The sequence below is a fragment of the Oncorhynchus gorbuscha genome, linkage group LG23 (assembly GCF_021184085.1).
Source record: "Oncorhynchus gorbuscha isolate QuinsamMale2020 ecotype Even-year linkage group LG23, OgorEven_v1.0, whole genome shotgun sequence".
Lineage (NCBI taxonomy): Eukaryota > Metazoa > Chordata > Actinopteri > Salmoniformes > Salmonidae > Oncorhynchus > Oncorhynchus gorbuscha.
Genome location: NC_060195.1, coordinates 24691923 through 24707226, shown reverse-complemented (window position 1 = coordinate 24707226; position 15304 = coordinate 24691923). Strand labels below are relative to the sequence as shown.

The following is a 15304-nucleotide window of genomic DNA, read 5'->3' as shown; positions in this document are numbered from 1 at the left end:
CTCTGAGGGAGAGAGACAGAGTGGTGTCTCTGAGGGAGGGAGCAGCGTGGTGTCTCTAAGGGAGGCAGAGTGGTGTCTCTAAGGGAGGGAGGCAGAGTGGTGTCTCCAAGGGAGGCAGAATGGTGTCTCTAAGGGAGGGAGGCAGAGTGGTGTCTCTAAGGGAGGGAGAGTAGTGTCTCTAAGAGAGGGTGGAAGAGTGGTGTCTCTAAGGGAGAGAGGCAGAGTGGTGTCTCTAAGGGACGGAAGCAGAGTGTTGTCTCTAAGGGAGGGAGGCAGAGTGGTGTCTCTAAAGGAGGCAGAGTGGTATCACTAAGGGACGGAGGCAGAGTGGTGTCTCTAAGGGAGAGAGGCAGAGTGGTGTCTCTAAGGGAGGGAGGCAGAGTGGTGTCTCTAAGGGAGGGAGGCAGAGTGTTGTCTCTAAGGGAGGGAGGCAGAGTGGTGTCTCTAAGGGAGGGAGGCAGTGTGGTGTCTCTAAGGGAGAGAGGTAGAGTGATGTCTCTAAGGGATGGAGGCAGAGTGGTGTCTCTAAGGGAGGGAGGCAGAGTGTTGTCTCTAAGGGAGGGAGGCAGAGTGGTGTCTCTAAGGGAGGGAGACAGAGTGGTGTCTCTGAGGGAGGGAGACAGAGTGGTGCCTCTAAGGGAGGCAGAGTGGTGTCTCTCAGGGAGAGAGACAGAGTGGTGTCTCTGAGGGAGGGAGCAGAGTTGTGTCTCTAAGGAAGGCAGAGTGGTGTCTCTAAGGGAGGGAGGCAGAGTGGTGTCTCTGAGGGAGGGAGCAGAGTTGTGTCTCTAAGGAAGGCAGAGTGGTGTCTCTAAGGGAGGGAGGCAGAGTGCTGTCTCTAAGGGAGGGAGGCAGAGTGGTGTCTCTAAGGGAGGGAGAGTGGTGTCTCTAAGGGAGGGAGGCAGAGTGGTGTCTCTAAGGGAGGCAGAGTGGTGTCCCTAAGGGAGGCAGAGTGGTGTCTCTAAAGAAGGGAGGCAGAATGTTGTCTCTGAGGGAGAGAGGCAGAGTTGTGTCTCTAAGGGAGGCAGAGTGGTGTCTCTAAGGGAGGGAGAGTAGTGTCTCTAAGGGAGTGAGGCAGAGTGTTGTCTCTAAGGGAGGGAGGCAGAGTGGTGTCTTTAAGGGAGTGAGGCAGAGTGTTGTCTCTAAGGGAGGGAGGCAGAGTGGTGTCTTTAAGGGAGGGTGGCAGAGTGGTGTCTCTAAGGGAGGCAGAGTGGTGTCGCTAAGGGACAGAGGCAGAGTGGTGTCTCTAAGGGAGGGAGGCAGAGTGGTGTCTCTAAGGGATGGAGGCGGAGTGGTGTCTCTAAGGGAGGGAGAGTAGTGTCTCTAAGGGACGGAGGCAGAGTGGTGTCTCTAAGGAAGCCAGAGTGGTGTTTCTAAGGGAGGTAGGCAGAGTGGTGTCTCCAAGGGAGGCAGAGTGGTGTCTCTAAGGGAGGGAGGGAGAGTAGTGTCTCTAAGGGACGGAGGCAGAGTGTTGTCTCTAAGGGAGAGAGGCAAAGTGTTGTCTCTAAGGGAGAGAGGCAGAGTGGTGTCTCTAAGGGAGAGAGGCAGAGTGGTGTCTCTAAGGAAGCAGATTGGTGTCTCTAAGGAAGTGAGACAGAGTATTGTCTCTAAGGTAGAGAGGCATAGTGGTGTCTCTAAGGGAGGGAGGTATTGTGGTGTCACTAAAGGAGGTAGAGTGGTGTCACTAAGGGAGCAAGACAGAGTGGTGTCTCTGAATGAGGGAGAAAGAGCGGTATCTCTGAGGGAGAGAGACAGAGTGGTGTCTCTGAGGGAGGGAGCAGAGTGGTGTCTCTAAGGGAGGCAGAGTGGTGTCTCTAAGGGAGGGAGGCAGAATGGTGTCTCTAAGGGAGGGAGGCAGAGTGGTGTCTCTAAGGGAGGGAGAGTAGTGTCTCTAAGAGAGGGTGGAAGAGTGGTGTCTCTAAGGGAGAGAGGCAGAGTGGTGTCTCTAAGGGACGGAAGCAGAGTGTTGTCTCTAAGGGAGGGAGGCAGAGTGGTGTCTCTAAGGGAGGCAGTGTGGTGTCTTTAAGGGAGGGTGGCAGAGTGGTGTCTCTAAGGGAGGCAGAGTGGTGTCGCTAAGGGACAGAGGCAGAGTGGTGTCTCTAAGGGAGGGAGGCAGAGTGGTGTCTCTAAGGGATGGAGGCAGAGTGGTGTCTCTAAGGGAGGGAGAGTAGTGTCTCTAAGGGACGGAGGCAGAGTGGTGTCTCTAAGGAAGCCAGAGTGGTGTTTCTAAGGGAGGTAGGCAGAGTGGTGTCTCCAAGGGAGGCAGAGTGGTGTCTCTAAGGGAGGGAGGGAGAGTAGTGTCTCTAAGGGACGGAGGCAGAGTGTTGTCTCTAAGGGAGAGAGGCAGAGTGTTGTCTCTAAGGGAGAGAGGCAGAGTGGTGTCTCTAAGGAAGCAGATTGGTGTCTCTAAGGAAGTGAGACAGAGTATTGTCTCTAAGGTAGAGAGGCATAGTGGTGTCTCTAAGGGAGGGAGGTATTGTGGTGTCACTAAAGGAGGTAGAGTGGTGTCACTAAGGGAGCAAGACAGAGTGGTGTCTCTGAATGAGGGAGAAAGAGCGGTATCTCTGAGGGAGAGAGACAGAGTGGTGTCTCTGAGGGAGGGAGCAGAGTGGTGTCTCTAAGGGAGGCAGAGTGGTGTCTCTAAGGGAGGGAGGCAGAGTGGTGTCTCCAAGGGAGGCAGAATGGTGTCTCTAAGGGAGGGAGGCAGAGTGGTGTCTCTAAGGGAGGTAGAGTAGTGTCTCTAAGAGAGGGTGGAAGAGTGGTGTCTCTAAGGGAGAGAGGCAGAGTGGTGTCTCTAAGGGACGGAAGCAGAGTGTTGTCTCTAAGGGAGGGAGGCAGAGTGGTGTCTCTAAGGGAGGCAGAGTGGTACAACTAATGGACGGAGGCAGAGTGGTGTCTCTAAGGGAGGGAGGCAGAGTGGTGTCTCTAAGGGATGGAGGCAGAGTGGTGTCTCTAAGGGAGGGAGGCACAGTGGTGTCTCTAAGGGAGTCAGAGTGGTGTCTCTAAGGGAGGGAGGCAGAGTGGTGTCTCTAAGGGAGAGAGGCAGAGTAGTGTCTCTAAGGGAGGGAGGCAGAGTGGTGTCTCTAAGGAAGGGAGGCAGAGTGTTGTCTCTAAGGGAGGGAGAGTAGTGTCTCTAAGAGAGGGTGGAAGAGTGGTGTCTCTAAGGGAGAGAGGCAGAGTGGTGTCTCTAAGGGACGGAAGCAGAGTGTTGTCTCTAAGGGAGGGAGGCAGAGTGGTGTCTCTAAGGGAGGCAGTGTGGTGTCTTTAAGGGAGGGTGGCAGAGTGGTGTCTCTAAGGGAGGCAGAGTGGTGTCGCTAAGGGACAGAGGCAGAGTGGTGTCTCTAAGGGAGGGAGGCAGAGTGGTGTCTCTAAGGGATGGAGGCAGAGTGGTGTCTCTAAGGGAGGGAGAGTAGTGTCTCTAAGGGACGGAGGCAGAGTGGTGTCTCTAAGGAAGCCAGAGTGGTGTTTCTAAGGGAGGTAGGCAGAGTGGTGTCTCCAAGGGAGGCAGAGTGGTGTCTCTAAGGGAGGGAGGGAGAGTAGTGTCTCTAAGGGACGGAGGCAGAGTGTTGTCTCTAAGGGAGAGAGGCAGAGTGTTGTCTCTAAGGGAGAGAGGCAGAGTGGTGTCTCTAAGGAAGCAGATTGGTGTCTCTAAGGAAGTGAGACAGAGTATTGTCTCTAAGGTAGAGAGGCATAGTGGTGTCTCTAAGGGAGGGAGGTATTGTGGTGTCACTAAAGGAGGTAGAGTGGTGTCACTAAGGGAGCAAGACAGAGTGGTGTCTCTGAATGAGGGAGAAAGAGCGGTATCTCTGAGGGAGAGAGACAGAGTGGTGTCTCTGAGGGAGGGAGCAGAGTGGTGTCTCTAAGGGAGGCAGAGTGGTGTCTCTAAGGGAGGGAGGCAGAGTGGTGTCTCCAAGGGAGGCAGAATGGTGTCTCTAAGGGAGGGAGGCAGAGTGGTGTCTCTAAGGGAGGTAGAGTAGTGTCTCTAAGAGAGGGTGGAAGAGTGGTGTCTCTAAGGGAGAGAGGCAGAGTGGTGTCTCTGAGGGACGGAAGCAGAGTGTTGTCTCTAAGGGAGGGAGGCAGAGTGGTGTCTCTAAGGGAGGCAGAGTGGTACAACTAATGGACGGAGGCAGAGTGGTGTCTCTAAGGGAGGGAGGCAGAGTGGTGTCTCTAAGGGATGGAGGCAGAGTGGTGTCTCTAAGGGAGGGAGGCACAGTGGTGTCTCTAAGGGAGTCAGAGTGGTGTCTCTAAGGGAGGGAGGCAGAGTGGTGTCTCTAAGGGAGAGAGGCAGAGTAGTGTCTCTAAGGGAGGGAGGCAGAGTGGTGTCTCTAAGGAAGGGAGGCAGAGTGTTGTCTCTAAGGGAGGGAGGCAGAGTGGTGTCTCTAAGGGAGGGAGGCAGTGTGGTGTCTCTAAGGGAGAGAGGTAGAGTGGTGTCTCTGAGGGAGGGAGCAGAGTGGTGTCTCTAAGGGAGGCAGAGTGGTGTCTCTGAGGGAGGCAGAGTGGTGTCTCTAAGGGAGGATGACAGAGTGGTGTCTCTGAGGGAGGGAGACAGAGTCGTGCCTCTAAGGGAGGCAGAGTGGTGTCTCTCATGGAGAGAGGCAGAGTGGTGTCTCTGAGGGAGGGAGAGTGGTGTCTCTAAGGGAGGGAGGCAGAGTGGTGTCTCTAAGGGAGGCAGAGTGGTTTCCCTAAGGGAGGCAGAGTGGTGTCTCTAAGGGAGGGAGAGTGGTGTCTCTAAGGGAGGGAGGCAGAGTGGTGTCTCTAAGGGAGGCAGAGTGGTGTCCCTAAGGGAGGCAGAGTGGTGTCTCTAAAGAAGGGAGGCAGAGTGTTGTCTCTAAGGGACAGAGGCAGAGTGGTGTCTCTAAGGGAGGGAGGCAGAGTGGTGTCTCTAAGGGATGGAGGCAGAGTGGTGTCTCTAAGGGAGGGAGAGTAGTGTCTCTAAGGGACGGAGGCAGAGTGGTGTCTCTAAGGAAGCCAGAGTGGTGTTTCTAAGGGAGGTAGGCAGAGTGGTGTCTCCAAGGTAGGCAGAGTGGTGTCTCTAAGGGAGGGAGGCAGAGTGGTGTCTCCAAGGGAGGCAGAATGGTGTCTCTAAGGGAGGGAGGCAGATTGGTGTCTCTAAGGGAGGGAGAGTAGTGTCTCTAAGAGAGGGTGGAAGAGTGGTGTCTCTAAGGGAGAGAGGCAGAGTGGTGTCTCTAAGGGACGGAGGCAGAGTGTTGTCTCTAAGGGAGGGAGGCAGAGTGGTGTCTCTAAGGGAGGGAGGCAGAGTGGTGCCTCTAAGGGAGTCAGAGTGGTGTCTCTAAGGGAGGGAGGCAGAGTGGTGTCTCTAAGGGAGAGAGGCAGAGTGGTGTCTCTAAGGGAGAGAGGCAGAGTGGTGTCTCTAAGGAAGCAGATTGGTGTCTCTAAGGAAGTGAGACAGAGTATTGTCTCTAAGGGAGAGAGGCAGAGTGGTGTCACTTAGGGAGCGAGACAGAGTGGTGTCTCTGAATGAGGGAGAAAGAGCGGTATCTCTGAGGGAGAGAGACAGAGTGGTGTCTCTCAGGGAGAGAGGCAGAGTGGTGTCTCTGAGGGAGGGAGCAGAGTTGTGTCTCTAAGGAAGGCAGAGTGGTGTCTCTAAGGGAGGGAGGCAGAGTGCTGTATCTAAGGGAGGGGGGCAGAGTGGTGTCTCTGAGGGAGGGAGCAGAGTTGTGTCTCTAAGGGAGGGAGAGTGGTGTCTCTAAAGGAGGGAGGCAGAGTGGTGTCTCTAAGGGAGGCAGAGTGGTGTCCCTAAGGGAGGCAGAGTGGTGTCTCTAAAGAAGGGAGGCAGAGTGTTGTCTCTAAGGGAGGGAGGCAGAGTGGTGTCTCTAAGGGAGAAAGAGCGGTATCTCTGAGTGAGAGAGACAGAGTGGTGTCTCTGAGGGAGGGAGCAGAGTTGTGTCTCTAAGGGAGGCAGAGTGGTGTCTCTAAGGGTGGGAGGCAGAGTGGTGTCTTTAAGGGAGGGTGGCAGAGTGGTGTCTCTAAGGGAGGCAGATTGGTGTCGCTAAGGGACAGAGGCAGAGTGGTGTCTCTAAGGGAGGGAGGCAGAGTGTTGTCTCTAAGGGATGGAGGCAGAGTGGTGTCTCTAAGGGAGGGAGAGTAGTGTCTCTAAGGGACGGAGGCAGAGTGGTGTCTCTAAAGAAGCCAGAGTGGTGTCTCTAAGGGAGGTAGGGTGGTGTGTCTAAGGGAGGAAGGCAGAGTGGTGTCTCTAAAGGATGGAGGCAGAGTGGTGTCTCTGAGGGAGGGAGGCAGAGTGGTGTCGCTAAGAGAGAGAGAGAGAGAGAGCTGTCTTTCTTACCATTTCTTTGATTTGAGCTTGGGGGGCAGGTTGCGAGGAATGAGGAACAGGGCTCTCATGGGATGCATGTCACACAAGGCTGGGGACAGAGACAGACAGAGAAACTATGGATGCGTCCCAAATGGCACCATATTCTCTTTTTTTGCACTACTTCTAACCAGGGCCTCTTGTCAAAAGTAGTGCACTATGTAGGGAATAGCGTGCTGTTTAGAACACACAAGACAGAAAGTGGACCGAGGTTATGAGAGGCCCCATTGTGCCCCAATCACATGGCAGGGGATGGAAGAAGTGTTCTGCAGTGTTGTCAATGTTAGGCTACAGTCCTGTCCTGTTACACTCAGCCTGAAAAATGTATACAGTACCAGTCAAAAGTTTGGACACATCTACTGATTCTAGGAGTTTTCTTTATTTTTACTATTTACTATGTGCCTGTTAAAAGTTAATTTGTGGAATTTCTTTCCTTCTAAATGCATTTGAGCCAATCAGTTGTGTTGTGACAAGGCAGGGGTGGTATACAGAAGAAAGCCTTATTTGGTAAAAGACCAAGTCCATATTATGGCAATAAAAGCTCAAATAAGCAAAGAAAAACGACAGTCCATCATTACTTTAAGACAGGAAGCCCAGTTAAAGTTTCTTCAAGTGCAGTCGCAAAAACCATCAAGCGCTATGATGAAACTGGCTCTCATGAGGATGGCCACAGGAAAGGAAGACCCAGAATTACCTCTGCTGCAGAGGATAAGTTCATTAGAGTTAATTGCCTCAGAAATCGGCAATTAACTGCACCTCAGATTGCACCTCACAGAGTCCAAGTAAAAGACACATTTCAACATCAACTGTTCAGAGGAGACTGCGTGAATCAGGCCTCCATGGTGGAATTGCTGTAAAGAAACCACTACTAAAGGACACCAATAATAATAAGAGACTTGCTTGGGCCAAGAAACATGAGCAATGGACATTAGACAGGTGCAAATCTGTCCTTTGGTCAGATGAGTCCAAATTTGAGATTTCTGGTTCCAACCGCAGTGTCTTTGTGAGACGCAGAGTAGGAGATCATCTCTGCATGTGTGGTTCCCACCGTGAAACATGGAGGAGGAGGTGTGATGGTATGGGGGTTCTTTGCTGGTGACACTGTCAATTATTTATTTAGAATTCAAGGCACACTTAACCAGCATGGCTGCCACAGCATTCTGCAGCGATACGCCATCTCATCTGGTTTACGCTTAGTGGGACTATCATTTGTTTTTCAACAGGACAATGACCCAACACACCTCCAGGCTGTGTAAGGGCTATTTTACCCAGAAAGAGAAGGATGGAGTGCTGCATCAGATGACCTGGCCTCCACAATCACCCGACCTCAACCCAATTAGGGTGGTTTAAGATGAGTTGGACCGCAGAGTGAAGGAAAAGCAGCCAACAAGTCCTCAGCATATGTGGGAACTCCTTTAACCTTTCTAGCGGAACCCCTCGACAACATTCCGCTGAAAATGCAGCACGCGAAATTCAAAAATATTTTTGTTGAAATATGTAACTTTCACACATTTACAAGTCCAATACAACAAATGAAAGATACACATCTTGTTAATCTACACATCATGTCCGATTTCAAAACTGTTTTACATCTAAAGCACAACATATGATTATGTTAGGTCATAGCCAAGTCAAAAAAACACACAGCCATTTTTCCAGCCAAAGATAGGAGTCACAATAAGCAGAAATATAGATCAAATGAATCACTAACCTTTGATGATCTTCATCAGATGACACTCATAGGACTTCATGTTACACAATACATGGATGTTTTGTTTGATAATAAGCATATTTATATCCAAAAATCTCAGTTTACATTGGCACCTTACGTGCAGTAATGTTTGATTCCAAAACATCCGGTGATTTTGCAGAAATACTCATAATAAACATTGATAAAAGATACAAGTGTTATTCACAGAATTAAAGATAGACTTCTCCTTAATGCAACCGCTGTGTCAGATTTCCAAAAAACTTTACGGAAAAGGCATAATCTGAGAACGGCGCTCAGAACCAAAAACAGCCAGAGGAATATCAGCCATTTTGGAATCAACAAAGTTAGATTCAACACCATAAATATTCACTTACCTTTGATGATCTTCATCAGAAGGCACTCCCAGGAATCCCAGTTCGACAATAAATGACTGATTTGTTCCATAAAGTTCCATCATTTATGTCCAAATAGCCACTTGTTGTTAGCGTGTTCAGCCCAGTAATCCATCTTCATGAGGCGCAGGCACTTCATCCAGACAAAAACTCAGAAGGTTCCATTACAGTCCTTTAGAAACATGTCAAATGAAGTATGGAATCAATCTTTAGGATGTTTTTAACATAAAACATCAATAATGTTCCAACCGGAGAATTCCTTTGTCTTCAGAAAAGCACTGGAACGAGATGTAACGCTGTCGGGAGCGCGCGTCATGAGACCAAGGCTCTCTGCCAGACCACTGACTCAAAGAGGTCTCATGAGCCCCTCCTTTATAGAATAATCCTCATTCAAGTTTCTAAAGATGGTTGGCATCTAGTGGAAGCCGTAGGAAGTGCAACTTTATCCATATCTCAATGTGTATTCGGTAGGTCACTGTCACAAATCCCGCCGAAGATGGTGCCTCTTCCTGTTCGGCGGTGCTGGCCTATGAGCTGCCATCGATTCCCTTTCCTTTTGTTTCTGTTAATTGGGTCTATTGGTTACACCTGTTTTGAGTTAGTGTTGTTTGTAGGCTATTGAAGGGCACTAGGCCCGCTGGGTATTGTGCGGGCTTGTTCTTGGTTATTTGGTGTTGGTGTATTAGTGTGATCTATATTTTATTTTGTATTTTGGACGGGTTGTTTCATGCTCCCTTGTGTTTTGCATGTCCGTGTCTCCGTCTTTGGAATAAAAGATCCACGTACGGAATTACCTGATCTCTGCGCTTGACTCCTCCACCATTCATAGAAGTTGTAACAGTCAAGCTTTGAAAAACTACAAACCTCAGATGTCCCACTTCCTGGTTGGATTTTTCAGAGGTTTTCGCCTGCCATATAAGTTCTGTTATACTCACAGACATCATTCAAACAGTTTTAGAAACGTCAGAGTGTTTTCTATCCATTAATAATAATAATATGCATATATTAGCATCCGGGACAGAGTAGGAGGCAGTTCACTCTGGGCACGCTATTCATCCAAACGTGAAAATGCTGCCCCCTATCCCAAAAAGGTTAACACTTTTTTGGTTACTACATGATTCCATATGTGTTATTTCATAGTTTTGATGCCTTTATTTTCTACAATGTAGAAAATAATAAAAATAAAGACACTCTTTAATGAGTAGGTGTGTCCAAACTTTTGACTGGAACTAAATATTTATTGATACAATTTTGTGGAGAAAAAATTATATTTCACCAAAGTAGTACACTGGTCCTTTATCAGTCCTGTATTAGCAGACCGATATAGCATCTGCAGGGCAAACTCACAGCTAATGCAACAAAACTCAAAAATACAACATTGTACAATAAAACTGAAAATACAGCATAATGATGTTGGATACAAAAAATGCTTAAAATAAAATAAACCATATAATTACAGCATAGCATATTAGCCATGGAATAGAAAACCCTCCAGCTATAAGATGTGGAGGAGAAAGAGAAGATTGCTGAGATTGTAATGTGTATGGACAGGAGAGAAGGGAGGAGGGTAACACTTACGTGGTGCTCCTTCAGCCATCTCCAGAGCTGTGATTCCCAGAGACCACAGGTCACTCTATAGGGAGTCATCCAGTCAGAGCCATTTCAGATTCACACAACAGAAATACAGACAGAAATACATTAAGTACTCCCACACACACACACACACACACACACACACACACACACACACACACACACACACACACACACACACACACACACACACACACACACACACACACACACACACACACACACACACACACACACACACACACACACACACACAACACACACACACCCTCCCCCACATACACGTTCACGCAAGCAAAAACAGCATTTCCAGCAGAGATTGACTCCCTTTTACCCTGTAGTCGTAGGTTGAGTCTGGGTTCTCGTCACAGGCAATGACCTCGGGGGCCATCCAGTACGGAGTCCCAATAAAGGTGTTCCTCCTCCCTATCGTCCTGTCCAGCTGAGCACTCACCCCAAAGTCAACTGGCAAAGACAAGACACTGTGTTTGAACAGATTAAACCACACCCACAAGGGAACAGCAGGCAAATATTGAAGTGACAGTGACAAATCCTTTCCACTGTGGCTATGTGGGATGTGAGTTGAACTTTGACCCTGTATCCTAGTCCTTACCCAGCTTGACCTCCGCATTCTCAGTTAGCAGCACGTTCTGGCCTTTAATGTCACGGTGAATGACGTGGTGTGAGTGGAGGTGAGACAGGCCCTGTGTTGATACACACATACACACACGCACAATGTCAGGACACCACACACAAACAAACATACATGCATGCACACACACACGCACACACACATCACATAATCTCTCTCTCTTAGAGCTTGGAAACAGGCACAGCGAGGAAGTGTACACTGCTTCAAAGGAGTGAAAAATAAATTCAGGAAGTTTGTTTATTTAAGATAATGACTTCACAGTGTTCCACTGCTATCTGCTACGATGCCCTCTGCCCTGTGTGTCACCGTCTAGCCTAACTCTCAATGACTGTCCTGCCATATATTTAGAAGAAAAAGCTCTAAATCCAAAACAATAACTCTCCTGCTACAATATGGCCGATATAGGATGAGACAAACTCTCTGAAGTGATTCTCAGGACGTTTTTATTCCCCAGGGGTTTGGGGAGAACATCCTGGTTACATGGCTTATCTCCAGTAGCAGTACTCACTCGGAGGACCTCCCTGCAGATGTAGGCGATCCAGTCCTCCTTTAGGCTGTTCCCTTTAGTCTTCTTCACTAGGTCAGTGACTGAGCCCGCCCCACAGTACTCCATCACAAGCTATATGGCAAGGACAGACAGACAGACAGACAGACAGACAGACAGACAGACAGACAGACAGACAGACAGACAGACAGACAGACAGACAGACAGACAGACAGACAGACAGACAGACAGACAGACAGACAGACAGACAGACAGACAGACAGACAGACAGACAGACAGACAGACAGACAGACAGACAGACAGACAGACAGACAGACAGACAGACAGACAGACACAGAAGAAATGGCTCAGACAGATGCCAGGCCACCAGCAGAACAGCACCATTTAACACATGACTGTGGCTAGGCCTATAACACTGTCACATCCCACTATAGGCACACAGCACACAAGGAAAGGCAAAGATACAACTCATCATTTGTCATTTGATTATTGTTATCAGGAAATGTGTAGGAGTAGGACCCAGAGATTGTCCTGGTATTATTCATGGTGTCAGGAAAAACTCATGGCCCATGTTATGTTTTCTAGGACCATGTTTTTTGGTGTTATAGAACATGTATGAGCTGTACATACATACAGAGATAGAGGCCTTCTTAAAGATGATGCATTACTGAGATAACATGATTGAAGAGAGGAGAATTCAACAGAGAGATGGAGAACAGCCACTCACCCAGAGCTGGTCATCCTGACCTGCACGACTCTTCTTCACAAAGGCACCATAGTATGTAGCTATATTCCTATGATGGGAATATGTCTTCAACATATTAATCTCTAATTTGATTTCCTCTTCTTCTTCCTGCACACAAAAAAGGATATTAACAATTTTTTATATTAAACTTGACAACGGAAAACAGCAGGCCGTAATGCAGCCAAACCAAAACCCAGGGAGTGAAAACCCGGCTTCTCTTGCTGCCTCTGCACAGAACAGTTACAGTTGACTTTTAAGACAAAAATCAAATTAAACTGAGCTGGCAGATTTGTGCTGGGCTCGCCATCCTGGTGAGACATGCTGTTAGCCTCGCTGGACCCACGGGCCTGCCAACACACATGGCAATCAACAGCAGTGGTGATGTCATCACTGGCTCAGTCACTACCAATTATGGAGTGTGGGTTTGGAGTCCATTTTAGCATTCATGTTTACATTGCATGGGGCCCTATGGATATGTTAATTGATTTGTTTCCTCCCATATGCTCCACTGACAGACCCTCACTAAGGCTAAGGGAGGGCTCATATAGCGTAGCATGTCTTTGGTGAAAAAGGCAGCTTCTCCTAAAGAAGCAGTAGTGTGTGTCAGGGGCCTAGACGGGATTTGTTTTGTGTGTGAAGCCTTGGAAAAGCATGATGACACACGTATGCATTGCATTTCCATTCCCAGGGTTTTTCATAGTGTAGTATAGTCAACGGACTGCAACATGACACTGTCTTTCCTGCCAGGAAAACCACAACACCCCCACAGAATATTAGAGATTTGCTTTGACTTGGTTAAACATTTACTGTTGACTTGTTCATTCCAGATTTACAGGGGCTGATAGCTTGTCTGGTTTGTTTAACAATAACGAAAATAATTACAGGATTATAAATGTGTTGTTTTCTGTACCAATACACAGACTTAACAACCAATACATAGACTTAACAACCCGTACACACCAGAAATAGACTGCTATATAATAAAATGAGGGAATTTATCTTCTCTATAACTTTTCCCTGAACAGTAGCAGTACAACAGAAGAGGTTTAACTAGGGAAACCAGGCAGTTTCTCTCTCTATTCTCGCCTCACAAAAGGCCTCCCTGCTCCTGTCTCCTGACCCAAAGAGACACAGCAGCTCCATTCAACATAGGCATTTGACCACTCATAGAGCTGAGTAATCTCTCTTAAAGAATGCTACCTCTCTATCCTGGAAAGGGAGACAACCACTTATCTTAACTGAACCTTCCTTTCCCTTTAAATCAAACCAGGAACAAGAGGAGAGGAAATTCCTACTAGGAAAGGACCCGGCACAGACGCTCTCTGCACAGGACAATGTCTTAATCCCCAGGAGGGTTTGAGGCGAGTGACCGGGCCGCGACTGGGGCCTGGGTATGGGCTGAGGCCAGGCAGCTTGAATAGTGGGAGGTAATGGAGGGGGAGCGAGGGAAGGGGAGTGAGGGTGAGGGATGGGAGGTTTTGGATATGTAGGGAGGGATGTGTCTGTACCACAACTGGCCGTGATTGGGAGTACCATAGGTCATCGCACAATTGGTCCGGCCTCGTCCGTCATTGTAAATAAGAATTTGTTCTTAACTGACTTGCCTAGTTAAATAAAGGTTAAATAAAAATATATATTTTTAAAATCCCTTACGTGTTAGGACGATACAACACATGTAATATCAGCAAGCAATGCAAGGCTTATCTTATTAAAACACAGATATGGAATAACTTAATATCAGTTTTAATGTTATGTATTGATGAATATACATTTGAAACTGTGTCTTATATTCTCTATTGAGTGAGTAGTGAAATAATAATTTGTTATCATGCAGTGTGTTGAACTTAAGTCACTCTAGGACAAACATCATTTCAGATTGCACTGCAGAGACTGTCTGATGCTGTTTATCCTCCCTCAACTCTCAAAACTTGGATTTTAGTTTAAAATGTGCCTCAGAAGATTTAATTAAATCTTTGGCCATGTACACTTTGTGCTATTGTAATAAGGCTCTTCTTTGTTCTCATTGCAGGCCAGGAGGGCCAACTCAATCAAGTACGTAGTGTCATCACCAGGTAGCTTTATTGCCCTGAGGGAATGAGATGATTGAACTTTCCCTGAACAAACATGGCTCCCAGTGTTCTCACCTCCTGATTGACAGCTCAGGATATAATAACCTTTGGTGCGCTGTGTTAACCGGGCCTCATTTGCATTTCTAAAATAAAACACATCCTTTGAAGGGAAACTCTGATCTGAGTTTGATGTGATGAAACCTTTGGGGTCCCCTCCTCAGCCCCTCCTTGCCTCTTTGACTCGGCAGAGCGGCAGTCACAAGGCTGTGGCCCTCCCTGCATACAGCGTTTCTCTGTGGCTTTGACGGGCAGGGAGGAAGGGACGGAGACAGGAACCAGGAAGTAGCCATCTTACCTCTGTCACGTCCATGACCTTGATAGCAGCCAGCTGTCCTGTCTTCACATGTCGACCCTATTGAGACACAAGGACAGTTAGGGGCACAGTTAGGGACAGAATAGCCATCGGCCGCCACTGATAGCTGAGACAATCAAGGACCCTCAGAGAGTTGAATAAATGTGGTATTGTTACCCTAGAAGCAACTGTTATTTGTGAAAAGTTTGCAGAGAAAATGGAACAAGGGCTGAGCTGAGGCAGTACGTCTCACTAGACTGAACCCCATTCATTGTTTGTTTATTTGAAAAATGGCTCATATCATCAACGCAATTTACTGTTGTCTGCAGAATATCATGTACATATGGAAAGATTGAGTAGCTTGAAAATACCACAAAATGCTGTCATCCACCTCAGAACCCACCCATGAATTGCATATGAGTTAATATCCTATTTCCAAATCAGGAGTGCAGCGAGGGCCAATCAGACGGGACAATTATATAATCAATACAATGCATTTAGCTGCCTCTCATGAACCAATAAGAGGCTTCTGTAACACTCTCCCTGACTGCAGCCATCTCGTCACAGCGCAGTGAGCTGAGGCAGATTCATGTTAGTCCGTCGCACTTTACTGTTATTTTGAGAATGAATTTGCCATTTTGACAGGTGCCATATATTTGAGTTTCTTATGCAGTGGAGTGAATGTAATGACTGTGGTTTTGTATTCTCCTCATGACAACAGACTATAGTCAAACCAAGAGAGCTCTTATCATCCAGTATATGACAGTTTTGCTCTAGATGCTAGAATAATTTATCCTCCAGGAGAGAGGAATGATCCTGACCTTTGATATGTGACTATGCTCACCGACAGAATGTGACACGACTGCTCATCTGTAATACAGCGCATTTGTAGAAGATGGAGATAATTGAGAACAAGCTTAGTAGCTAGTTTCCCATGTTACAGCCTGGCAATGCTGC

The 15304-nt window shown here is 47.9% G+C and overlaps 1 protein-coding gene across 6 annotated transcripts in view; it reads right to left on the bottom strand.

The window, feature by feature from the left end:
* The window catches only part of LOC124011462 (mitogen-activated protein kinase kinase kinase kinase 4-like), a 140407-nt gene that overhangs the window by 106334 nt on the left and 18769 nt on the right, over positions 1 to 15304 (bottom strand). For 5 of the 6 annotated variants that reach the window (XR_006834583.1, XM_046324876.1, XM_046324872.1 and 2 more), the window contains exons 3-9: positions 14351 to 14407; positions 11909 to 12034; positions 11185 to 11295; positions 10638 to 10728; positions 10359 to 10489; positions 10010 to 10064; positions 6302 to 6380 (exon numbers count right to left, since the gene is read on the bottom strand). Coding sequence is in view for 5 of the 6 variants with exons in the window: in XM_046324876.1 (XP_046180832.1) it covers positions 6302 to 6380; positions 10010 to 10064; positions 10359 to 10489; positions 10638 to 10728; positions 11185 to 11295; positions 11909 to 12034; positions 14351 to 14407 (650 nt within the window). In the remaining variant the exon portion in view is untranslated. The remainder of the gene's footprint in view (positions 1 to 6301; positions 6381 to 10009; positions 10065 to 10358; positions 10490 to 10637; positions 10729 to 11184; positions 11296 to 11908; positions 12035 to 14350; positions 14408 to 15304) is intronic. The other variant, XM_046324877.1, reaches the window with a different exon arrangement.